Source organism: Dromaius novaehollandiae, chromosome 2 (assembly GCF_036370855.1).
Source record: "Dromaius novaehollandiae isolate bDroNov1 chromosome 2, bDroNov1.hap1, whole genome shotgun sequence".
Classification (NCBI taxonomy): domain Eukaryota; kingdom Metazoa; phylum Chordata; class Aves; order Casuariiformes; family Dromaiidae; genus Dromaius; species Dromaius novaehollandiae.
Window position 1 is genome coordinate 47,557,018 of NC_088099.1, and position 27,455 is coordinate 47,584,472.

A 27,455-nucleotide genomic window follows, 5' to 3' on the forward strand; every position below is an offset into this window, starting at 1 on the left:
GAAAGAAAGGAGGGAGGGGGGCCCAGTGTGACAGGAAAGAGTGTAGGCTGTATTAACTTCAGTGCTTGTTAAAACATGAAGGAGTAATGGTAAAAAGGGAGGGAAGAATTGTGAATGTCTCCAGTTTAGGATCTTCAAAAATGTTTGGGGATTCTAAGAATGTCTCACTCGACCACATGAAAGCTGCACAGAGAGACTCAGCCACACGACTGCTCTAAGTCCAAAGCTGGTATTGCTCCACTTATACCATCAAACCAGCGAAGCTGAAATGTAGCCACAAATTAAATTTATTTTTATTGAAAAAGTACTAAGTCCTTAAAAAGAAGGAAAAGTGTATGTCAGGAAACACAGCTCCTTCTTAGCGGAGTTTACAGGGTAGGTAACTCTGACATCTAACCTCAGTGCTGACAACTGAGCATTGCAGCAGAATCAGAGCACGCTGGCCAAGTTTGTAGAAAGGCAATATCCAGTCTCATACCTACATTTTAAGCAGGGCAGAAAGCTGAAGCTTTGTACTTTCCCCTCCATAACTGCAGGTTCAGCTTGTGTAGCTACAAGAATAAATAACCAGAAGAAAGTCCACGAATTGCTTTGCCAAAGCAGAATCTGCACTTCAGCCCTTTTGGAAAGTGCATTTGATAATATTATTCATTCAGTGGTGTTGTGATGACTCAGAAAAACAGCAAAACTGTTGTATTGCAGAAATAGATAAACATGAAACTTCTTAGATGAGATATGGGGAGATACTGCTTGCATTTATCTGTGACTGCAATAACAATTCAATTTGGTAACCCTGAATTACTACACTTATGTGCAAGTTTAAGTATGCAGTCTTTGCTGAATATCATACTTGCTTGGTTAGTCTGAGGATGAAGGGATTAAAGCCTGGAGAAATAATAAGCAATTTGATCAGCAGAGTACATCAAGTTTTCTTCCCTCCCAACTGCTTAAATGTTCAGTACCCAAATGTTGAGTATTTGTCAATTTTCTCTGATTAGGACCTGGCAGCTTATCAAGTTGTAGGATCAAATTCTTAATGTCCTTGTGCATGTGTGTTAAACAGAGAAGAAAGTACTTCCTTGGTCTGCCTGTTTTATTTAGGTCATGATACTCCAATATTTACACAATAGCACTCTTAATTATTTTATGAAATTGTTCACATGCTTAAAGTAAAACGTCTGCACCATGCTTGCAGACCTGGAGCCTTACGGCATGTGTCTGTGAATGGAGTGTAGGGAGCTTCTGTCTCCACTGCTTCCCCTGCAAGCAGGCCAGAATTTGGACCAGACGGTAGGTATCCGCCTCAGCATAGCGCTCTGCTGGTACACAGCAGGACTCAAGAGTTTCAGCACAGCATTGGCCAAAGTCTTCTGGACCAGAGCTAACACACATGTGGCCAGCTGAGAGTATAGGTAATGGTGTAGCTACCTGCACCCATCCATAACCACGGCTGTGAGTTCTGTGGGACAGACATAACTGCTTGTTATGATGGATTTGTAACAAATTTATTTCAAAGGCATCTCAGTTTTGGTTAACACCTCTAGGATCTACCAGTAGTAACATACCATATGACAAATGTACTCAGCACACAAAAAAGCCATTAGGTAAGAATCAGTTACTACACTGAAGACTGTTCAGTAGCTTTCTGAAAATAGGGGGCTGGTGGCATAATTCTCCTATCAACTACCAGATTTCCTTTAGAAATAAGTTATCGTGTACATAAGACATGACAGAACAGAAGCTGTCCAATGTGTTTAAGTTTCTACTGACACTTTTGATTCTGCTGCTAGCGGCTGCTGTTTCCATACAGTGAGAAACTCCAACAATTAAAAGTTAAAATTTTTGGTGAATTGCAGCTTGAATACTTTTCTAGTGATGAGACCTCCTTAATGTTCTTTACACACTTACATTTACTCACTTTGACTTCTGCTTTAAAAAGTAGCTCAGAAACAGAAGGTGTCTATCCACTCACCAGCTGGTTGGTGAGACAAAGGTATTCAGGTGCTGTAAAGCACATTGGCAAATCCCGTTGCCTGCCTTTCTCATCATCTTTAGACACCTTTGAAAATCTAGCTTGAAATCATTGGAACTTAAATTCAATGTCTTAATAGTTTTTGGCTGTCAACAGCCAAAATTCAGATTCAGCAACACAAGACGCTGTATTCCAATTTGCAGACATATTTCATTGCTAATTCAGGGCAAGATGTGAGTCTTACCTTTTTTGCTTGCTCACTGTTTGCTGTGGAGGGTGTAGATTTTCCTTTCAGCAGTAAGTAATGTCAGGTTGCCATTGTCACCCCTCATTTTTGTCAGAAAGAGTGTATTGGACTGGATTTCTAATAATAAAGGGCTAAGTATAACAGAGCTACCTCAGAGGAAGCACCTCAACCAAACCATGAACGCCATTTTGCTGTAGTGTGATCACCCTCCTTTGGAAGTAATAATACAATCTGCATATTAGCTTAGCTGTGCTTGGGTTTCATCTGAGTTCAGAAAATCAGTAAGATAAATTACAGCAAACTGGCTGCAATAATTCATGAAAAGACAATAACTGAAGTGAATCAAAAGAGTTTACATTTGACTTTACAGCTCCATTGAAATGCTTTATTCTTCATCGCTACAGACCCTAAAGAAATATGCTTAAAGACATGCAGAATTTTAGGGACAGCTTAATCAAGACAAGAGCTGCAGCAAACATCCCTAACACTCTTCAGTAACTCTTGAACATTATATCCTGTGCACAGTCTGCAATGTATACAGTAAATCTACTGTAAGTACATGCTGATAATAAAATGAAGAATGAAAACTGATGCTTCCTTGATTCTTTCTTATTATCCTTAGCACTCTCTTTTTGGTGACCAGGGCAGAGATTGCAGTGTTAAGTGCCAGAAGGTACTAAAAGAAGTACTTTATTTAGTAGAGGACAAGTTTTCAAAGGTGATCTTCATCTGTGTAGCCTTAAAGCACTCTTTATATTTCCATGCACCAAATGTGCATGGCAGAGCAGAGATAACAAGATCACAGTCCACTGTGAAAAACCAGGAAGAGTTCAGTTTGGACTTCTTTGGTCAATATATTCATCATCATATCTCCTTGCATGCTTAGAGGTTTTGTGGGGGGAATATTTTTTGCACTGCAAAATGATAGGGCTTGAGAAACACATACTCAAAACAGTACACAAACCAAAGCCTAACTAACTAACAGTTACAGTTAGGCAGCTCCAGGGAAAAGCATCTAAGAAGCTGAAGCCACTTCTTTTATCTAGAAAATGGGTGGAGAACTTGGCTGGGAGGGACAAGTCCTGAAGTTCTGGTCACTTTTCCTGAACTATTTCTGCATTTTCTCCAGCAATTATCTAATACACAATACAGAGAGAGTCATATGCTGAAGCAGCAATAACCATTTGTTTGAACTTTAGACTTGAGGAAAGCTTAGACCCATCTTGCTTGTTCTGTGGGCTATTATACAAAAGGTGGGCTAATATGCAAAAGTGGAAGAGATCCCTCAGTGAAGGCTCAGTGAGTCAGGTATGGGCCAGGCTTGCCTGGCATCCCAGTGTCCTGCAGGTATTTACATACCAGAATGACGATTTCCAGAAACTCTAGTAGTTTTAACCAAAAAACAGGTGCCTAACTCAGCTGAATAAATATCAGCTGTTGCTGTGCTTTCCCATTAGCATCATCTCAGTCATCTGGATGGCATAAGTAGGTTGGGTTCAGTCTTACCCTGAATCCCTTTCTCCTAGCAATGTTTTGCCTATACAACACTTTATTTGACCAAATATCTTGTTCGTGTCTGCCCCTGTGTCTAACTTTCAGGTGCATTTAAAAGCTTTAAGCATCTTTTAATATCTGGCCTAATGTCACTTTAATTAAAAAAAACCCAGATACGAAACACTTTGAAGGCAAGGGAAAGGTTCCCTCTGGTGTCTGTAGGCACCACATCGTGTCTCAAGTCACTGACCTCATGTACAACTGTAGCAAAGAAAACAAACTGCTCTTGGTCTCTGTCAGCTAATACCTTAATGTATTCCGGACTTTCCTCACAGAGAAAGCAAAACAAATGATTGCTTGATGGCAAGTTCTGGAAGGTATCCAGAGCATACAGAGATAGCAAATTCCAAGCTGAGAGAACAGGAACAGAAACACCAGTTGTTCCCGAGTTGCGATGGTCGCTTGGTGGTTTCTATGGCAGCAGTTCCCCAAACCACACAGTGCAAAACAGATCAATCAAACCATGCGAGGCCAGAGATGAAGTAGAAGCCAGTACAGATGCTGCGAGAACAACTGTCTACAACAGGGTCTGTGAAGTTGGGCATACTAGTCACAACTGCTTATAAGAGGGTTGCAAATAAATCTCAAGCGTAGCACTCCATCCAGCCCCCTACAATTAATGTACAAGCCATGGATACCTAGGCACAGTCAGAAGGTTGAGACTATTAGATAAAAAATGCTTCAAGGCCCCAGCTAAGGAAAAAACTTAACTATGTGCTTAAGTCTATCTCTTCTCAAAAAGACGCTTAGCCACTAACTTAACTGTAGGTAATTCTTTAAGTCCCCCATGACTTCAATGATTCAAGAGGCCACTCACAGCCAAGCAAATTGGTAAGTGCTTTCCTAAATACAGCTTTCTTGATTCAGGACTTTTGAGAGCCTGTGGCCTTACTTCAGGGAGGAAGTAAGGAGGGCATCACATCCAGCTGCTCCCTGGAAGATTCTGTGGAATTACAGACTATTTTAACTGACAATTAAAGCCCGGCTGACTTCTGCATAACCTCAGAATTACAGAGGAGGCAAAAAGAGCCTGAAACATCAGAGACTGAATCACAGAATCACAGAATGGCTGAGGTTGGAGGGACCTCTGGAGATCGCCTTGTCCAACTCTGCTGCTCAAAGCAGGGTCAGCTACAGCAGGTTGCCCAGGACAGTGTCCAGATGGCTTTTCAATATCTCCAAGGATGGAGACTCCACAACTTCTCTGGGCAACCTGTTCCAGCGTTCAATCACCCTCACAGTAAAAGTTTTCTCTTACATCTTAATGAAATTTCCTGTATTTCAGTTTGTGTATGTTGCCCCTTGTCCAGTCACAGGCACCACTGAGAAGAGTCTGGCTCTGTTTCCTTCACCCTCTTTGTCCCACCAGGTATTTATGCACATGGGTAAGATCCCTCTGAGCCTTCTTTTCTCCAGACTAACAATCCAGGGTCTCTCAGCCTCTTCTTGTACGAGAGATGCTCCAGTCCCTTAATCATCTTAGTGACCCTTTGCTGAACTCATTCCAGCATGTCCATGTCTTTCTCCTACTGGGGAGCCCAGAACTGAACAAATCTGTATTTACGAGGCCCATTTCTGCTTATCAAGGACCCAGAAGTCTTTGGTTGAGTGGAACTTTGTCTGACCCTGGAGATAGGTCACCTGATTTTTTTCCAGGTTAAGGCTATGAGATGTCTTCAGCAGGCAGGCCCAAGCGAGCCAAGGGGTAACAGTATATCTTATTTTACTCGCTTCTAAGCAACTGGCATTTCGTACTCTGTAGTCTGTGTCACTTGGGCAAACTCCTATCAATTCACTGTCAAAATAATTACAGTAATCTTTTCTTATCTTTTTGATTTAATTGTAGCTTCTAGTGAAGACTGACAGGCTATTATATTTGCCCAAATCCATCACTTTCAATTATGTATCATTTATAAGTAATGTCACTAGATAATTGGAAATAATTGAAAATTAATTAAACATTGCATGTAGATATGAGGATTGAGAGACTGAAAAACACAGATAAACAGCTATCTAGTGGAAATGCAGAAGATACCACAAGCAAGTCTGTGTTTAAGGATGAGGGAGGGAACACGTGAGTTGCCATCACACTCTTCATGTCTGCTGCAGTAAGTTACTGCACCTACTCTGATACAAGTAGCCTGGCGCTGCATCCGTAGAGCATTAGGGAACAGCTACGGCTGCTCAGGAAAAGATGACTACTTCCCATTACAAGCCCATTTTTTAATCCCGCTTTCTCCAAACAAACCTTAGCTTCCTGAAATTTCACGACTCCCACGTTCACACATGCAAGGTGCTGCTTTTTGGGTTCTGCTATGTTTTTCCATGAGTAGTTTTGGACAGGAGGAGGGAATGAGATAAGCAGTTTTCAAGTCTCAGGGTCAAAGTCCTAGTTACCATAAACCAGTGTAGTTATGCCAGCGTACATTAGCTAACTCCTGCAGTAACAGAGGTGCACATCTTGCGCAACAAAGAGCTCGCAGGGGTCATCCACTCTCACCAGTGACAGGACATTTTATAACCCATCACTATCCTTCCAGGAAGAATGGATTTTCCTCAGGCAATTCCTTGCAAACAGCAATTCTGCACAACTCCTATACATTGTTAATCTAATCCAAACTGAACTTATTCTATTTATTTACAGATGTAAACATGAGATAGCAAATGTTGAGCATGTTCTCCACATGAAATGATTGGTGATTCACTGTGTGTCCAAGAACAATAAGGAATTGAAGGAGAATAGATATATTTAGCTACAAAAATACTAAACATTGTTAGAAGAGCAATCAAAATGAATTAATCATAGATCTTAATGCACCCTAGCCCATTTTGTCTTACAGAAAATCTCTCCAGCATGACAAATTTTTAAAAGCGTATCTCTTCTTGCACAGAAGACATTTGCTTTTCATCTAACACTGAAAAAAATGTACTTTAAGTTCTCTGATATTTTTCACGACAAAGACAATCCTGTTTTAATAAAATTTCATCAGACATATCTGCTTCGCGAAAGTTAATCTATGGTATTTGTCATCATTTGTATTCTGTTATTATGGTTATATAATGGATCATGAAATTATTGTAACACATGATGAATGATTCATATGGGTGCTTATTATTAATAAAGGCTCCCTTTTTATTATCATCCTGTGACCATATCCATGACAGTAAATACGGTACCATTAGGCAGAGCCATGTCCATACATTAACAATTACAGTCCAGTCTCTAAGTGGGCTGGCAGAGATTTCCCGTTTTGCTGGTTTCCAGAGGATTCTCTGGCCCACATGAGAAGTCTTCCCAGGATAATATCAGTATCTCAACCAGTAAGCACGTGCTTCTCCTTTCACTTTACGGAAGGCGTGGAGTGTTAATCATCATTAAATCAAAGCTGTCCTCACACAAAAGTTCTTTTCAGGGAGCTACTTGTCAGCCATCCAGCCGTGGGGGCAGAGGGCGGAAAACTGTTGATTTTAGACATAAGGTAGAGGACAGTCATATCCAGGGCTCTAATGATGGATTCCTTGGTTTCTGGGGACTTTTACAGCACTTTAAAAGAGTAAGTGTTTTATATTTTGTCCCAGGTAACACAGAATGAGGCTTCACTCCCCACACAGAGCTCCCACAGAGACAAAAATCATGAGGTGAAATAATTTTCTTGAATTTGGACCAAATGTACTCTCCGTTGCAAGTAGCTTGCACAGAGAACAGTTACATAACCTAAACAAAAAAGTCATGCCTATAGCTGTTTATCTATCATTTCCAGTGCAACTGGGGAATTGCATGGTATTTTATAACCTTTATGGAAAGAAATTCTGTGGAAGGATCTGTCTTACTTATTGATTTCACATCTGATCCAGCATTTCTTGCTCACTCAAAACCCTTTTAGCAGTGGGAGTTTCAGTTATACAAGAAAAACTAAAACTTTGAAATGTAATGTTCACATCAACAAAGGAAAGCTATGGGTTTTTTCCTTCCTTCTTCCCTTTTTCTTAAAATATTTTATGCTAGATCATGTTAAAATGTAACCAAATCAACAACTACTAACCTATAAAACACCCTCAGGAACAATTGCTGGATTTGGTGATTTTTTTTCCTGCGATTTTGGGATAGTATGACAAATTTGCATTTTTTATCAACAGAGTTTTTCAAAATTCTAAGCCAAACGAATAATGTCATATGTTTATAAGCATCAATAATCTAAGCCATCTGCAAAGGAATGGTTTTGCAAAGGCATCTCTTTCAGGACACTCTGTGGATTTTGTCACTGCTTGAGGTTTTGGCAAACCATCAATATCACTATAATTTTCTCTTATGAAATACAGTTTTTGACTGAGATCTTTTTTTTTTCCTTAGCTAGCTAAAGCTTTAAAAATACTGCAAGTCTAACTCTGCAAATTCAGAGGTTAGGTTTTCTCCAAACTGCATTATTTGCATGTTACATATTAGATGCTAATAATTCAAAGAGGTACAATGCAAGTTATCAGTGAAACAAAGTAAGAAACTCTTAAAAACAGAACGCCTGCCATATTAAATAAGAGTGGCTGATATTTTCTTTAAATTTGGTCTGAAGGGAAGAATACGTGAACTTTAAGGAGAGAAACAGCATCTGCAAGTAAAGATTCACTACAAATCACTATTTTAACACATATAAAATGCACAACACTATTACTAGGGGTGACAGCATATCATTTCAGCATATAACACTCTACCCTCTCCAAAAAGGCTTAAAAGCTGGAACCACCAGCTTTCTATCCAAGAAAAGCAAATCTTGTCACTTCCTAATTCTTTAATTCATAATTGAAATCTTAGTTTCAAATGTGCAAGATCTATGCTGAGCATTGCCGTAAGCAAAGGAGCATTCGATTGCTAGCAGACTTGGTATGTATAAACACAGTCCTCAAGGAATTCAGAACGTTAATTACTAATATGGAAACTGCACCCATCTTTTATATTAGCAGTCATTTCACAGACTGATGCCATATGGCATACAATTATGCTGTTATAATGTACACATAGGCTTTGACGGGCATGCTGCATCTCAGGGTTCTGCACAAGATAAGAGAATAAAGTCATCATGGAAGAAACTTTGCTAAGCTTTGCTAAGGGTTAGGAAAGCCAAAGGTAAACCCAAGGGAAGGCATACAACTTAATGAGTCCAATTCACTTCCATTCAGAATGGATCTAAATATTTGTTTGTCTCAGAGCTTGCCTGAAAGAAGCTTCCCTTCTCCCACTCCAGTTATGAAAAGTATTACGGTTTGATTTTGTCTGGAAATAAAGGCACTTTTAAGAGGGGCTAGGACTGAAAGGCTCTGTGGAAAATATGATACACTTTTCCTTAAGCTGCAGATGCTAACAGATGCCACATGAATAGCAGTGGCATTTCAGCAGCAAAGCAGGACTTGGGGCTCACCTGGGGCATTTCACACTGGTGGTCTCAGGCCTGGACAAGACACTGTGACATGCAGGACTGAACATACATTTCCCATGCATTTTCTATCCTCCTCCATTGATGCCTCTGAGCTCGCTATTATCTGGGAGACAGGACACAGTCTCTCGCATATTTGCTCCTCTTTGGCCCCCTGGCATATCTGCTGAAGGCAGCCCTCTCCTCTCACCCAAGACAGAGCAAAAACCATCTTTCAAGGACTATATGCAGCCTTTGGATGCATGGGTGTAACTCCTACTGACTCACACACAATCTCCCCACAAGTACTGGAGCACTAATCTTAGGCCAGATGACAGTTATTTTTAACTGCCAAAGACTGGAGGTGGTGTAAACTCCACTAAGAGGAGCAAAAAAGACAGCTGTTAGCAGCTGAGAACAGGAGCAAAAGTTTAAAACAAAAATCTAAGAGAAAAGCCATGAACTCTTGTTTATCAAAATCCTCACAGCACAAGCTATGGTTTGCATTGCTACGTTCCAATCTGGACTAACACAAGAAGACAGAAAAAAATAATGTGTTTTAAGATAAGAACAAAACAAGTATGTCCTTCTATCACAAGCCAGAGTTGAAACTGTTCCCCTCCCCTAGTAGTAGAGCTGCAAATTTCCCAAAATTTGAATGCAAAAGTGTATCTATGCATTTTAGCGCATTATTACAGTGTGCAAATGAGCACACAGTCACATATGAATAGCAGCAAAGTTTCACAGTGAGCAGGCACAGAAGAGCTCCACACAGCTGTACAAAGATCATTTACCAACGGCACATAACCAGAGCAAAAAGCAGAAATGAAAACAAAGCAACCTCTGTATCTATAATGGAGCCCAACCTAATCAGTTCCATTTTATACCATTTTGGTATGCGTTACAAAAATTCTCCACAGATTTGGTCCCTGGGTCCCAGAGCATTCCCAGTATGGGAGCTGCCCCAGCATCCTCACAGGAGAGGTCCACAGTAGTTCACCAGGAGAACTGGTAGGAAAAAGGGCAGAATCTGATTTAGGATAATAGGACAATTCAGGTCGGAAGGGACATCAGGATGTCTCCAGTCCAACCTCCTGGTCCAAGCAGGGTCAGCTACAAGATTACAGCAGGCTGCTCAGGCCTTTATCCAGTCTGGTTTTGAAAAATCTCCGAGGATGGAAGCTACACAGCCGCTCTGGGCAACCCCTTCCAAGGCTTGACTGTCCCAATGGTGAAAAAGCTTTCCTTATAAGCAGTCTGAGCCTCTCTTACTTCGACTTATGCCCATTGTCTCTCATTCTTCCAACACTTCAGTGGTAATTCATCATACCCAATTCTCCTCTGTAGACCAGTTCTATTTTAAGAACTGGACGTTTTTTGATGAGAAAGACTTTTCACTGAAAAAATTGCAGTCAGCTCAGAGCCACATGCCTTCTTTTTTTTTGCAGTACTTTAAAAAAGACCACAGGTGCCCTCTTCTACTAGAAAGTGAGGAATTAGAAAACTCATTTCTGGGACTGGAAATGTTGCTGGTTCTTCAGCTTGCTTTTGCTTAGGGAATTCTGGGAAGCTTGGGGGGGGGGCTTAGAGGCAATCACTTCTTCCATGGCTCTGAAGCGCCAAAGTGACATACACAGAGACAAAGAAATCATTTCCTTGTGAAAATCATGATGACTGAAACATGGAGGTGCAATGTGTGGTATTATGGAACATCCTTCCCTGAAATTTAGATAGCAGAAACAGAGTGAGGAAACCTGTGTGGAAAAGCACCAGTATAATAATCCGAGAAATGTTGCTTAATTTTTTTAGAGTATTTCAAGCATGCTTTCTTGAAAATTAAATTTGGTCTAATACTTTTTTTCTTTTTGAGTCCTGAAGGGACCGAACTCTGGTCCGGCTTCCACAGAGAAGGAAACTGGAGGTCAAGAGAAAAAGGAGGATATTAGTCATATAGGCTGTTACCTCAGCCTGCTCCACACATGAGGTCTCATGGATTTGGGTGCTCAGCACCTTTAGAAGGCAGGCTGCTGGAGCAAAAAGCACATCTGAAGGAATTTATGTTGATTTTGAAACAGCAGACAACAACAAAAGAACCAAATCAGGGGAAAAAAAGCAACTCTGGCCAATATCAGCCACTAAATATAGCTCTTCACTTACCTCAGTGCATCTAATTCTAAGATACGCATTTCTGACTCCATCCATTCAGTTGAAAAGGGAAAGACCACACCAGGATAAGCAATGAAGAGTGGTCAAACACATAACTTAATGACAGTGTATAGAAGCCACTACAAAAAAACTAGGGGAGAATGAAACATTTTGTGGTGTGGCTCAGTGGCTGATTCCTATACCCAATCCACCAATATTTTCCAAGCATGGACAGCTTTTATTGAAATTAAAATAGAAAACACAAGTCCCATATCCCACAAAAAACTGACAGTTTGGTAAAGAGATGGAACCAACCAAGCAAATCTGACTGCATGGCATTTTAGGAAATGAACAGAAATAGCTGCAGCTATTAAAAGTGATATACTGCTGAAATCTTTTTATGATTATGCTAAAAGTCTATCTGACTCCTTGAAAGAACTCTCAAATGGTTACTGCTTCCTGAAATAAAAGCTACTTCACATGTGCTCTCCTTACTTAAAAATACACTGAATGGAGTTGCTTCTAAGTGTCAGATCTGTACATCTCACTGCCCTTTTGAGACATCTTGAAAAGACATAGCTGAGAAAGAGGAAATTAATAGATCAGGAAATAAAATAAATCAAAATGCAGTCAATATATTCATTTTTTGTTGCTGTTGGCATCTTTAGATTGGTTATGGAAAAGCAGAACTCATGAAACTTGCCAAACACAATGCAGAGTCCTCCAAATCAGAAAATAAGATTCAATTGTTTTATTTGCAAGAAGCTAGTATCTTCAGCTGTCTCTCTCCTCCCCTGTCCTCCCAACTCTTCTCATGACATGATGGATGTTGTTTAAAGCTGAGATCCAGGTACCTCAACCAACTTTAATAACCGTTCTATTTCCAGAAGAAAGGAAAGGGGTTGTAATATCCTAAAGTCCCCCCAGACTCACTGATCATTTCTGTCCCTTTTGTCCTCTGGAGTCTGCAGATCAGCTCCAACACAAAAGCTATGAGATCTTGTATAAGAGCAGTTCTGTACCCATGCCAACAGGCCCTACTGGGAGGGAGGGTATATTAGTTCAGACTTGGAACTGCAAGAATGCTGTGGCATAGCTCATGGAGCAGAACTCACAGCTGGCCAGTTTAGGGCAAAGACAGACTGAGTTCTTATTTGCCTCACTCGACCATGTATGTCAATCCAAAGCTTCAGATAGTTCTTTAGGTCACTTTGGCTTAGAAAGCTTAAATCAGCCCATCAGGAAACAGAAGCAAAAACATGAGTAGAGGTGACCAGTTGTACATAAACAATGGGCACTGTATTACAAATAATCCTCGTAATTAATGAATAAGCTAGATTTCCATTTGTTTGTTCAGGGGAAAAACACAAAAATATTGTAGGAGCACTTCCTAAGAAAGAGGTAGAGAATAAGACTAAGAAATTTCATGATGCCACTCTACCAATTGATTGTATAGGAACATTGACTTGGCATATGAGGCCAGCTGCATGGATTGCATAAATCAATACAACATTGAACTCCTGTTAGGTCGTAGCATTCAATAACCATGCCATACTATTTTCACTTTCATCACCCCATTTTAAAAGTAGATCTACAGTAGCTGAGAGAAGCTGTGTAAATTACTGCTTAAAATTCTGCCACCAAACTGAGGGAGAGTCGACGTGATTCCTTGTCTTTGCTGGAATTCTTTCCCTCTCTAGATACTGCCAAACCATCCCCACCAGGAATGACTCACCCGTAAGGCCTCAAAAAGTACTTCTGAAAGGCTTGTTTTTGCCTTTGGAATGCACTGCATTACACCAAGAGTTTGTGATGCTCCAGCGTGGGGGAAGAGGACATCCCTGAATCTTCCCTACAAGGAAATTCCCAGGCTGCACCCTGCAATATTAGCTAAATGCTCAATTTATTTTTCATTACCAAAGTAAAGCATTGAGTATTTGTTTCTTTGGCAAATGATATCGCCTTCCAAATTCATTATGCTTCTCAGACATTTTTTTGCTTGCATGGGAAAACAAATGAACATATTGCCCAATCCCTCACTCTTCCTTGGCTTTCCATTTCTAACCTTGTGGTAAAGAGATGTATGATGAGCTATAGAGGAAAAAATCTGTGGGACTCCCAGCTAAAATACTGGCAGCACATCACTGAGTAAAGTAGAAATATAAAAACCTAAAGAAGGGCAAAAATGGGTAGAGGAAAAGAAGTATTCCACAGGAGGATGGGGCAGAAGCCAGTAGAACTGTTTTGTTTAGAAAGGATATCATAGATCACAGGACAGGTCACACAAATTAATGAGCTGAGTAAACAAGTCCAGTTGGTTGATGGTCATTTTTCCCTTAATGCACATTAATTTTAATCAAACAGCAATATATTTTTAAATGACCCAGTATTTGTAGCACAATGTATTATGGAGCTATGAAATTTAGTACTTTCTACACTATATTAATGAGCCGAGAGCTTAGTATGACTTTAAAATGGGCAAGAAGTTTATATGAATAACTGTAACATCACTAATTACAACAGCTAAGATAAACATTTACAGAATGCACCTTCCCTTACATTTTAGGATAGAAATCAAACATTTTGCTGACTGGTGTTGGGAAAAGACATCACCACTGGTATATATTTGCATCATTGTCTGCTATGGCTGCTAGACAACTTCAGCTGAAGCCCCTGGTTCTGGCAACTTTCAGAGAAGGTACCGGGAAAGACAGACTGTTGGTCATTTCAATGATCTTACGTAAGATTACAAAAGGTCACAGAAGAAGTTAAAAAAATAAATTCTGTGGTAATCATCTCACTTAAATCTTTATTATACACTAGGAAAGACAGATAAACAAGATTATGGCTCCTAGTTTCCAGAATTTACCATACGTTCTTAAGCGCTAAAATTATCTAAAGTTCTACCTACTGAAGCTCACCCAACTCTTTAGCTGTCCAGAGATGTTTCACGTATCTGTTTCTACTGATGTTATCAGAACTCCTGAGGGGGAATTTCTTAGAACCTGTTGAGAAATGGGTTTATAAACATATTTATTGATCTGGCTTTGCAGAAGGGGTTTGCGTGAATTCCTTGACAGTCACATCTGAAATGAGTTTCTACATGTTTGCATCTTGTTCTGCAGCCCCAAAATTGAAAAGCAAAAGCTTATTAGTCACAATCAAATAGTATTGATTAAGACCATGGTTACTTAGAAACTCTTCAGAAAAGAACATAGTCTATTGGGAAAATATGACCAAAGTAATGTGCGTTTACCATATCTGGGCAACTTAGCTGTAGTGACAAGGTGTGTTTTCATCCCTACCTGCTGGACTGCTATAGGCTCATGTAGAGCTGAAGAAAAATTGGGCAAGCCTCACAGAAGACCTAGAGAAATGACTGAATCAGGACTGAGTCAGGGAATGTTCCTCTTGCAAAACAGTAATATAAATGATATGGGGCTAACTAATAATACAGTTGGTTTCCACTAACAGAATAACATGATGATCTACAGAACTGAATTCCAGACTCTGAGCTAAGATAATTTTTTTCTTATTTTCCATCTGAGTCAGTTAGTACAAAGCCTGTGTTCCACAGACCAAGTCAAACGCTTTCTGCTTCCCCATTTAATCTCATGTGGGTATGCCCATCCATTCTGAGATGCAGAAGATATCCTGCATGTCAGAAGCCCAAAAATGGTGGTTCAAACATGGCTCCAACTCATAATGAACTCATAATGCAAATTATCTGTGGACAGTTTGACCAAGCAAATAAATATTTCCCATGGACACAAGAACTGACCTCATTTCACTGGAAGATGATAAATCCAGGATGCATATGAAAGCATAGTGCCACGTGTCTCTCAAAATTCACAGGTATTAAGGTTCCAGTGCTAAAAAAGGGGGACATCCATTGTAATGGGAGGATTAGACAGAAGCTCAGTCAGGCCAAATCTCCGGCCACCACTTTGTTCTATGCGTATTTTTCTAATGGGGAATACAGCCTGTCTCAGTGCTTTCATTTTAGTGAGTCATACCTCCCCTTGTTTAAGTGTACTTACTTTTAAAACAAGATAGAATTTTTAATTAACAGAGCACATTGTTATGTCTGTAGTCAATCTTCCCTTTGTGAACTCAGTAGAGCTATGCTGAATCTGGTTATTAACTTGCAAAATCAATTTAGGTTAAGAATTATTCTCCCTAAAATACAATGAGCAATCTCTTCTCTTGAATATTTTATTTAAAACACTAAGTTGAAGGAACATCCTAGAAGGATCTGAGCCTGGAATCTGAGCTATGCTCTTAAGTAGTCTGAAAGAACATATCAGACTGCTGAATATGATATCCTGAAAAAGAAAAGTTCCCATTTCAAAGGTAATACATGCACGTACGCGAGCGCGTGCGCGCACACACACACACATAGACGTATATAGATCCGTATGGTGTATTTGCTGTATAGGCCTGGACTCCTTGTGAAGTTGTTTTTCAGTATAGCAAATTAGAAAAACATGCCCAGAATTAAAGGTTACTTAATCAGGTTGAAGCAGTAACTTCAGTTCCAGCAATTCCCTCCCACTATGTTACATCTGATAATGCACCCAAGTCCAAACACAAACTTAGTTCAAAAAGATGTTTGGTCCTTGAATGTAAAATGACACTTAGCTTACAAAACTAGCCAGGTAATACATATCCTTCCAAGAGAAGCAATTTTTACCGCAGAATAATCTGCATTTTACTAATCTCTGATTGTTAAGTTTTACTCACTGAAACTTTTCCATATGACTTTTTGAATGCAACTGTCCTGTATTTAATTATCACAGAAGGATATTAATAAAGAGGTTGGAAATTTGGCCCAAACACTGTTCCACAGTTTGGTCAGTTTGATGGAGATAGAGCCAATGAGCAGAACAGTTCTGTCAATACGAGGCTGTGCTATTTCACACAGAAAAGCAGTGGCAAAAGAGGAGTAAACAGACCTACGGAAATAAAACATCCAGCTTTTTTTAAATTGTCGGTAGCCTTCTAAAGCGGTCATAAAGTAGCACTGAGAAAGGTGAAATACTGCTTTGCTAACCTAAAGGATACTCAAACAGGAATCAGTGGAGTAATCCTTGTAGTCGAGACAGTTTTTAATCAAGCTGTAAGTAAGACGCATGCCCAGAAATGCAGTGTACTTAGGAATTTTAAAAGCAAAACAAGACATTGAGCACAATCGAGGCAAGAGTAGGCTCTTGGAACACAGAGGGCACGAGGAAGCTAACGTGGGTGGGAAAGCATATGTTGCTGCCTGCAGGAGGAAGTGGTACACCACAGTTACTTCATAAGTGCAAGGGCTTTATAAACTAAATCTCTTAGGGACTGTTTTAAATAGACAAAGAATGACACACAGTCCTTGACAGGCTTGCAGTATTGTTTGAGAAGGCTGGATGCCTTCTAAAAACACTGGACTGCCGCTTGCACTTCTTCCAAAAAAGCCTATTTTTAGCCTCAACCTCGTCATGTAAACAGTGGGCAGATGCACCATGTAGCAAATTCTGTTTTGTCTAGCATGAAATGAATGGCTTTGTCGGTCTTACCTGACAATGGAAAACATATTCTGGTGTGGTTTTCTTGAACTTCATGTTCCAAACCAAGGCCACCCCATCGGGCTCATGGGGAGCATCTTCATTATTGTTATAAGAAGCAACCATCAATTCAGGGTACTAGAAAAAAAGCACATGCAACTGAAATAAGCTGGATAATGGAGAAGAGATGCAAAATCAGATGAGGCAGAAGCAATCTCACACTACATGTGGAATATCTGGTTTTAATAATAATACACACTAGTCCAATCATAGTTTTTAGCTGTATTTTGGTTTTACATTTGGTTTTATATTTTACTGGTCCATGAAGTCCTTAGAGCCCCTGCTCTTTCCCCTGTATCAATTATGCTCAGATATCACACGCAATGTTATTTTCTGTTATTTTTGGTAAACCTCAGGAAAGACAACTAACGGGATATTCATAAAGGGAATGCAAAAGAAGAAATTCTATTAAGAAGAAAAACCTAAAATCTTGTGTAATTGTAAATTATTTGCTTAACCATTTATGCAGAGATAAACCATTGTCTTAATTCATTTCAGTAATAAAACCAGTATGAGCATAGCATTGACTCACTTTTATTCTGAAGTTCACAGTTTTTCAGCACCCTAGAAACCTATTCTTTCTTATTTCATTATGCACTTTTCCTATTCACTTATACATAGAATCAACTTGAAAGCTCTTCTTGATGATTCAAATAGCAAACAAAACATTTTCTTCACAGAAGCTCAATTCTGCAAGAAGCTGAGGTCATCTTGTAAAGCACCAAGTGACCTCGAATTCTACTGACTCAGGAAGATTGACGCAATGAGCACTCTAAAATCAGATCCATATTTTCTCATATACCCAGTATCCATTAGTGTATATAAATAGATATGCACCACACACATATAATTATGTATTTTGTTATGTGCATGTATTTATATATATGTATATATATAACGTCAGGTATGAAAAAATAGAATTTCACACTGTTGACATTGTGTTGTTCTGAAGCACCATATGCAAAATAGTCACAGCACAGCAAGTCAAAAGTATCACTGCTATAATACCATTTACTTGGCAGTAGTTACACTGGGACTTTGTACAACACAATCTAACCTTATCTTGCCGAAATGTTTGCTACAACAAAATCATGTTTACAATTAGCAGAAAGGGCTTAAATTATGCACATTTCACAGCCTTCTGTCTGCTGGGTGCTTTTACAGTATGTTCTGGGCACTCTTACAAACTGTCAGCAGCAAAAAAAGTAACCCCCCCCCAAAAATAGCAATTACTTTCTGCCTATACAACGGCACCCAGCTCCCTACTCTCACGTCTGACACTAGGCACCACTTGAAACCTCTGTCCCTCCCTCTGAATAGCAAGGCCATGGACCTTACAGCATCTTCAGAGAAAAGCACGTGGATTCTGGCAGAGCAGTGAGCTAGCAGCCCAAGGTCCACAGGATCCACGCTCTTCCCCGGTCAACTATAAATGCTTTCCTTCAAGATTTCTCTGGGATCTCTGCAAATCTTTGTCACTTTGTCTTTCTCCAGTAAATTCCTGCCAAATCATTTATCACTCCTAAGGGAGCTGCAGAGCTGGTAGACATGAAGGAAGTGGGATAAAGGAACTGCCAAGAGAGCTACCGGGAGCTACGAATTTGGTCTGCCCCAGGCACTCTAAGAATAAAAAATCTTTGTATCATTATCAGTGGGGCTTGAACCTCTCTCTGCCTCTCAAAATCCATTTGGAAGAAATGCATACATCTATAACTTGTGTCATCAGCAGCTGTTCCTTCCTACTTCGTGTACATTTTTATGGATAATACATTATGGAGGTGACTATTTTTCTATTCAAGCTCATCATCCCAAACAAGATCCAGGTCCTGGACCCTGCACCATGTTGGGGGGAACCCAGCAACAACATGTTGCCTTAGCTGCTTCTCTCACTTTCTGAAAAAAAGGAAAAAAAGAGGCTCTGACTGGGTTGCACCTATATCCTAGCAAATGCTGGCTGCTGACCCAGCTTGTAAGGGCAATTTGGCATCCAAAGCATTTGTACAGGATTTAGAGCATGAGCTAGACCCGCTAGCCTTCTCCCTCCCTGAGGACGGACGGAGCTGATGGTGCCATGACCCTGCAGCCGAAGATTGCTGGCACAGCCTCTGTGGCAGCCTGTCCCCTGCCGCTCTCCCCCACCCTGCCAATCCTGCCCCCTCTTCTGCTTCTCCCAGGACAGGGATTGCAACCACTTCTAACAGCTGACTCAGCGAACTTCTCCTTTGAACCTTTTCATCCAATATTGGCCCAGGTTCAAGTAAACAGTGTGCGCAGCAGGCTTTTGCCAGCGTATTGCGCTCTGACTGCAGAGGTCGGGCACCCGGGACGCGAGCGGCTGAGCCAGCAGGCTCGCGGGGCTGCTCCCGGGGCAGGTAGCGGCGACAGCCTCTTCCAGCAGCACAGCTGTGCTCAAGCGGGATGTGCGATCAGGCCTGAAGTGCCTGTTCACAGGCACTTCGGGGTTGGTTCATGCTCCCGGAGAGGTTAGTGAGCATGTTCTCGTTGGCAGGGTGTCTGGCCATAAACAAATGCTACCCTGAACCTCGCTGCTCTAGGTGTACATTTGGCAATCGCAGTTCATGCATCAGACTGGAAATACAGTTTCAAGGTTACTCAGACACTGGGGTCATACCTAGCTGGGTAGCATCGTTTTGAGACTTTTTGACCCTAACAGAGCCAGCTGCGGGACCATTAATTCATGCTACCATTGCACAGTCGCTGCTTCCCTCAATCCACTTTCATTTACAGAAGTTTTGGACTTCACTAGGTGTCTGGCTGTCCTGTGACTGCAGCTGAAATCAGTATGGAAATACCACTATGTGAAACAGCACACCATGCTGCTCTCTGAGAGTCGAGAGGGACTCAGCAGTATCTCTGAGACTGTAACCTTGCTGGCTTCAGATGAGCTAAGTAACCTCACAGACAAAGCAAGGCGATCCCACACTCTTATGTTTACACTAAATCTATTGGGCATTTCCCTTAGATCCTTGATTAAGGATCTAAGCCTTTTTCCCTTTGCTCTGTAAAAGACTCAAGGAGCTAGCGGGTTAGCTTTAATGGCATGAGTGATCCCACATGTTTGGGACCATATTGTACATGTGACTTAGGGAACAGAATAATTTGTTTAAACAGTGCATCAAGGTCCTTTGTTTGATTAAGCTTCCATTTGCCTCCAGGATGTTTTGCAGCAACAGTTTCATCACAGAAAATTGAGCAATGTGTTCTGTAGTTCTCATGAGTATTCAAATTATCCTTCGGCATACTGGACACTGCAGTGTCCCAGAGCGCATGTGAGAAGCAGAGCTTGAGTTAAGTGAAATACCTCCATCCAGCTCCAGCTTCTACTGCCTTATACACCTTGAAGCAGGCAAGAGAGGCCACACTGCCGCCTCACCAGCTGGCGCGGGGCGGTGCGGAGAAGCCTGGCTGGGCTGCCAGGGAGCCGCGCGAGGAGGAGTTAATGGGGGGGAAGGCAGGAGGGGCCACCCTGCAACAAAGAGGTGGGAAGCAGAACATGCCTGCGTGCCCCCGGGGTTGAGCAATTATGTTTGGCAGTGCTCTTCTGAGGCGGCTTTTTTTCTTGCTGCCCTGGGAATACAGTAAGAGCTGCCTGTTAGGAAAATATCAGATAAGAATTCCATGTAATTTCCAGCCCCCGAACAAGTGAACAACCTAAGATAAGTGTTTCCTCAGGCTTATGTTTGATTTCTGTGGAAATCCATATGTGCTTAAAGGCCACCCACATCACACCAATGCATACCTGTTAGTAAGCTGATATTTTGTATGAAAGCAGAGGGATAAATTCTACATTTCATACATGGGGGTGCAAGTATTAAAAGAAGCCATTCGGCACATGAAGAAGAGGTTGCAGCTGGCTGCTGTGCACACACCTACAGTCCTGGTGGGTCAGCCCACGCTCGCGGGCCCCTCAAACTCCTCTCCTCCCCGCTGCCTGCTACATCTTTCTTGCAGTTGGCTGCCCTCTAACTGAGAAGGACCTGGAGGGGTTGGAGTAGCCCTGTCGCTGGGAGGACAGGATGGCAGCGAGACTCACCGTGCCTCTTATCCTCTGCCTTTCCCCAGACCACAGGCACAGTTCACCTACTTAAACACACTCGTATCTAACCTGGCACAGCACAGCACGCAGCGTAGAAAGAGCAGCTACTTTTAAGATTATGCTAAGCTAAGCTCGCTCTTAGCAGTGCACTAAGCTACACCTAGAAAGTCTTTGCTGCTTGCGCCAGGCTGCACTGCGGCTCTGGACCCACCAGGTTACGTCTGAGGCTGGTGCCGGGGCAAGCTCGGCAGACTGGCTTGCCTTCCTATTTTTCAAGTCTGTGTCCTCCTGGAGCAGACTTGCTATATCCATGTTGTGGACCTTGAAGCAGAATCTCCTTGGATTCCTTGCCAAGGACATTTAACTGGTTTGCTCCAGATTGGGACCTAGGAAGACACTAACATGGATAAAGCACAGAGGATAAGGGGGTTGGAGCAAAACTGGGACCGAATGAATTTGACAGGACCTGTAGTGATATCTGTACTAATTCCAGTTCTCCACCGGAATAACTAATTCACCTGGTTTCTGTACCCTGCTGATGTGGCTATAATGGTTTTGGGAAGCTTGTGCAGTTCTGCAGTAAGCTGTATTTTGAAATATGACAATGCTTTGCGTTGTACAGAAATTGGACACGTTCCAGGCATGTTACTTCAGTCTGTTCCCTGGCCAGCTGCAGTCTCCTCTTTCATAGGTTTCAGGAGAGGGTCCAGCATCTACAGAAAAATCCCTTTTCAACCTGGGCTGTTCAGATACCTCCACATTTTGGGTTCTAGTACATAAAAAAATTAAATTTTATTACACATTGTTTCTATTTTTGTATATTATTTTGTATAATTGTTTATTAAATAAATTGTTAATATTTGGTTGTTTTAATTAGTTTAATTGGTTTAGTTGTAAACCTTCTGTCCTAAAAACAATTTCATATGCTGAAGGAGTTATTGGAGGGGGCAAGAAAAGTGAAGGTTCCTGCCTCTCGGAGGGTTTGTTAGCGTATAGTTTTAATATAAAGCCCTGGTCTTGAAGATCAAGTAACATATACAAACAAAAGACAGATTTATTATTGCCCACTACTCTTCATTACAGAGAAACCTGCATTCACTCAGTGCCCTCCTGTTAGACAAGAAATTACATCCTAGTCTATATAACGAAGTGCAAACAAGCCTGTGCATATTTTTCTATACAGAAGTTGGAAGTAACATAGGAACACAGCTCCTAGCGTGACGCCTTACCTGTAAAGACCAGTCCATACAGGTGACTACACGATGCTTCGACCAGTGCTCATCATAAAATTGACGATTAAAGGAAAGGTTGGCTCCTGCTTGAACATCTCTATGTGGAGTTAAACAACAAAGTTACACTTTTTAAACAACGAGGGTTCAAATGCAGTGACATCCAATGTAAAGGTCTCTGGCTACTCTTTTTCTCGAATCCCTGCCCAGCCGGGGAAGTCTCCCATCTTGACTGAATTGCTCTCATTGACTGTCTTGCTGGGGTAACAATTTTGCATCAAGGAACAAATTTTACGTGTGTTTCAGGAAAATAGAGTTTTTAATTTCTTACTGCCTTCCTGAATCTTTTCTGGCTGACTTTTCCAGAACACCCTGGGACACCCCTGTCACCTTAAACCTGGCCCTGGCATTCAGCTCCCCCTTTTCTGCATCTTCAAATCCAGCCTATATCCAACTCTCTCTTATTTTTTCCTCTTGAACTGATGAAGTCAGAGCACCTCCAACCCAACCACATGGATGGTTGGTGCTTTCTGGCACTGTTCAGACCGGCTGAAGTTCAGTGCTGGCTGGCCGCTGGCTCGGTACCCGGGGGTGAGGTGCCCAAGCGAGCTCCCACAGCACGAGCGCCCCACAGCTACCGCCGTGCCGCGAGGCTTCGGCGGATACGCAGCTGTTGTGCTTCCTCGTACTCCCCTCTCACTTGCTGAATGTACAGCCTGTCACCTCTCATCTGATGTGCTGAGACTGCACATACTTTGAGACATCATCATTTTCATCCATGCTTACACAGTGCATAACACTAGGGGGCTGACCACGGACCTGAGGCAGTACTATAACATAAACCACAGTCATCTGAATTTGTAAAGATATCAAGATATAAACACACAGACATACACTGGCTGGAACATACACATGCACACATACACATACCTGTGCGCACGTGCGTAAGTGTGTGCACACACACACACGCATATTTATATATTTCAATTATTAATATTTTTCTTCAGAATTTGAAATTTCACCAGAACATTGAAACAAAATATTAAACCATCTGCATAATAATTTAAAGGAAAAAACCCAGAGCAATAAAGCATGAAGCTATTTTACAAAATAATTTAGGATAACAAAGTGACCCAGGCCTTCAAGAAGAGGCTTTAGCCTTTTCTTAATTATAAAAAATGTTTCAGTTAGTTTTAAAATTAAGCTTTCCTAGCATGGGAATTTGCTTTTCAAGATTACTTTACAAAAGCAAAAAAACCCAAACAAAAACTGACCCATCTTTCTCTTCGACATCTCTCCCACTGTAGTCGAAGAATATGTCTGAATCCTCAGCCAAAGCTCGCTCGATTACACGTATCGTCCGGTCAAAAAATATCAGGAATTCTTCTGAATGGAGAACTTGCTGTTTTTCTTCTTCTGTCAATTCTCTAGGAGGAGCTTGGAAAATGAAAAGCTATAGTTAAAAGTACGACATTTTACCCCTTTCCAAATGAATCAACATCTTTAGCAAGGGTTTCTTTTGACATGAAAGCTTGCTGTAATACTGACAGGACAAAAACCAAAGCTTTGCTTTTACAATCATGACTAAGAATGTTGTAATATATCTAAATATACTCCTGTATATTCCCACTTACATAGAGGAGATCCTATATCTTATGTATTTATTATTCTGAAATGGAAAATACTTAACATGCAGAATTAAATAAACCCAGTGCTCCTATTTCAGGAAATAGTTCTGACTGACATTTAGGCAGTACCTAACTTGAAAACGTAGAACACTTATATAACAGGGGACCTGTTTAAAAGCAGATAGCTTTAAAAAAAATACCTACGATAAAATAATCTTCTTAACTTATACTACAGTTCTTTGTATGAAAGGGCTCCCAGAGGCCAGCTCACATAATCTCTCCCTCTGCTTCTTCCAATTTCTTGGCATCATGGATAAAATTGGTCTTTGTTTTAGAGCTTGTGTGAGCAAACGGAGTAAATAACCAACGGTGCCCTCTCAGGGAGCAAAACCAAAAGCCCGACAAAAAGCCGACGCTTCACTCCCTGCAGGGGAACGCCTCGAGGCCGCGGTCGCTGCCCACCCCAGTGCATCCTCCGCCTGCAGCGCGCCTCCAGGACGGCCCGTGTTCAGAAAGCGCCGCCTCCACGGGATGCACCCGTGTCACTGCTCCGTCAGCGGGACGAGCCCGTAGTGCACCACGACTAAAATGTGAGCTTCGGAGGGAACGGAAAGTGGGACGCCGTTATTGCTATATATCCACCATGCCTCTGCCCACGTGTGATTTTAAATAGTCATTATTCTAGTTATATTTCAAATTTACTTGCATTTCAAAAAACGTCATCGGTATCTTTAAAGTTATACCATACTAACCTTGCAACTATGTTAAATTCCCAACTTGAAAAGCCCTATTGACATCACAGGAATTATGCTAACAGGGAATTTTGTTCCAAATTCATAATTAGACATGCAAAGAATGTATCATAAGCAGATAGATTTATTGTAAAATTACAGAGACCTGTACTTACAGTTTAATTGTCAAATGTCTCCAGTTTGGGGCCTTACACTACAGATCTGAGATTTTTACTTTTGAAAACAACCTTGCAGTCTCTCCAGGCCATGTTGGGTAAAAATAGCATCAGCCAGAAAAGACAATTCAGCATTGTGCCTCTGAGAACACTCAAGAATATATTAAAGTTTAACTCCAAACCCTGTCGTATCTTAACGCTTAATGAAATGCCGAGTGACACAGTTTAAAGCTGCAGTTTAAAATTATTTTCCAGTTGCCGTGCTGCGCCGCACCGGCTGCTTCTCTCAGATATCAGAAGGATGCAGTGCCATCCGATTTTCCTGTGGTTTACACCAGGTTTTGGAGCAGAGGCAGGAACGCGAGTTTGCCCTCCGGTGCCCATGTCCAATTCCACCACGCACTCGGGGGCCAGGACAGATTCAAAGCTCAGCAAGAGGCAGGGGTATTTAGCTGGCCAGCATTACCACAGTATTTGGCTCCCCCAATTTTCAGCATACTTACTTTTAGAGAGCTCCCTGTGGTAGGAAGAGGCTGTTACACCTTGCGTAGATTTGCCTAAACTGGTCAAAGCTTTAGCTCTAAAAGACAAAATCTCTGCACCACACCTGGTCTAAATATAGAGGGTAGGAAAAATGCAAGGGATGGAGGACCAATTTGGCCCTCAGGAGACGAAGCAGGTAAGAAGTTAGAAACTTTAGCCTTTGATGATCTCCTATGGCCCTGGCCCTATGCCTTCTACCTCTGGGTAGTGGTCCCTGTGGAGCTCCACACATCCAGAGAACATCTACATCCCCCTGCACGGTCTCCCTCTGTCGCAGAGCAACAATTACCAAGACAGGAGCACAATTTGCCTCTAAGTGCTTTAGACAGAAGCAATGCATGTGAAAAAAAAAGAACGACTAGCAAAAAGTACAGGTTGACCTATTGCAGCATCCACTACTGAATAATAATTGGCACTAAGCGAACTCATCTGGCAAGGAAGCCTGTAATGAGGCAGTATCCCACTGTCACCACTACAGCATTGCTTTCCGAGAATCAAAGACAACAAGCATGACAATGCAGCAAAACATCATAAAAGGGGAGAAAATAGCTGCAAAGGCAACTGGAAAACTCATTTTAAACTGCTCCAAATGGTAAAAATTATTTGCTAAATCAAATCCTCTCTGCAGCTTGGAAAAATAAATTTATTACTTGGGCATTCGCCAACCATAACTGGCAAAGAAAATACAACCAAAAATCAATAGAAGGGGGAAAGGCAAAAAATAAACAGCTTGGGAGCTCTGGAGGGTTCACAAGCAATGGAGACACAAATGATTGCAGTTCTACCTCAGCAAAATCTCTCTTGCAGTTAGCAACGATCTGTGGGAGGCCAGCAGTCTATTAAACCCTCTTCAGCATCAGAAACACCTTGGCTAAAGTTTGTAGGGCATAAATCAGCTTACCTCATTCATCTGACTGACACACCAGATGCCCCCGGCGATATTAAGCTTCATATTTTAACCTTATTTTCTTCTTTCATTCGGCTGCCTCTGAAGTTTTATTTGAGGCAATCTCTTCTTACAAGAATGTTAACATCATTACTTTTTCCAGTGTAAAACATTTCTGTAACTACTGCAAATACATGAGGTATAAGCCAAAAAAACAAAACAGACAAGCTTGTTCTTTCAAATATGAAGATTTTCTAACCATTTGTCTTTCAGAGTCACTTCCATTTTTCCCTTGTTCCTTTTCCCTTTCTGCCCATTACCCTGAGTAAAATAAAAAGACTCTATGCAATTTTCTGCAATTATTCTTCCTATCTAGAAGCTTACAGTTACTTTGATCTCAGCTTTTAACAGACACAGACTGTACAGACACTCTTCAAGGAAAACTAGGAGAAACGTAAGTAGCTGATCAAAGTATTTTTTTTGTTTTGTTACAGAGACCTATGTGATGTGACAATATCTTCAGAAATTCTATTTAAGAATACAGTATTTGGCTTCAAATATATGCTTTACCTGGAGTAAAAAACAAACAAACCATGTCTAACCTTCCACGTCTAACAAAGCCTAATACAATGCTTGGCTTACCCCTGCTAAAAGCTACGTGCATGTTTCCGCAAGCGCAATGAAAGCTACAGAAAAGCAAGACTTTGCTCTTGCTTATACACCGCAGCTCTGTAATGAGCTATCGTGTCGGCGTTCTGCTTCACGGCCCGGGGAGCAAGACCTGCTGAACTGCTCCCCGACCCTGCACAGTCCTCATTGCTCACACGTCCTCCAGGTGCCTGGTCAGGCAGCAAGGGGACCCGCGCTGCAGCCCCCACGGGATCGCTGAGCCCTGCCTGCTCATCACAGGGCCACTGGGAAGCCAATTTAACCCGGGACTCACTGTAACTCAGCCGGCATCACGTAGCCACGAGCAGATTTGTCCTGCTCTCTCTGGAGTTACGAGGTCAACAGCATATATCACAGAAGCCTGGTACATGTTTTAATGTATACTATTACACAAAATAAAATAGAATTTACATTGAAAATTAAAACACTGTACAGTTATATATGCACAGAGGACACTGCAGAGGAAGAAAATGTGAGGTGTTTCCATAATGAAAGATATTCTACACTTATGCATGATCAAAACAGTCTAAGATAAGTAACAAAAACTGGCCAGGATATGAAGACAACAGATTTATTCAACCCTTATTTATGAAAAATAAGAGCATTTTAT

At 41.3% G+C, this 27,455-nt stretch overlaps 1 protein-coding gene across 6 annotated transcripts in view; it reads right to left on the bottom strand.

The window, feature by feature from the left end:
* DYNC1I1 (dynein cytoplasmic 1 intermediate chain 1) overlaps nt 1-27,455 on the bottom strand; it is a 198,307-nt gene that overhangs the window by 59,238 nt on the left and 111,614 nt on the right. For all 6 annotated transcript variants that reach the window (XM_064506384.1, XM_064506388.1, XM_064506383.1 and 3 more), the window contains 3 exons: nt 23,487-23,649; nt 22,213-22,312; nt 16,879-17,004 (listed from right to left, as the gene is read on the bottom strand). In XM_064506384.1, coding sequence (XP_064362454.1) covers nt 16,879-17,004; nt 22,213-22,312; nt 23,487-23,649 — 389 coding nt within the window. The remainder of the gene's footprint in view (nt 1-16,878; nt 17,005-22,212; nt 22,313-23,486; nt 23,650-27,455) is intronic.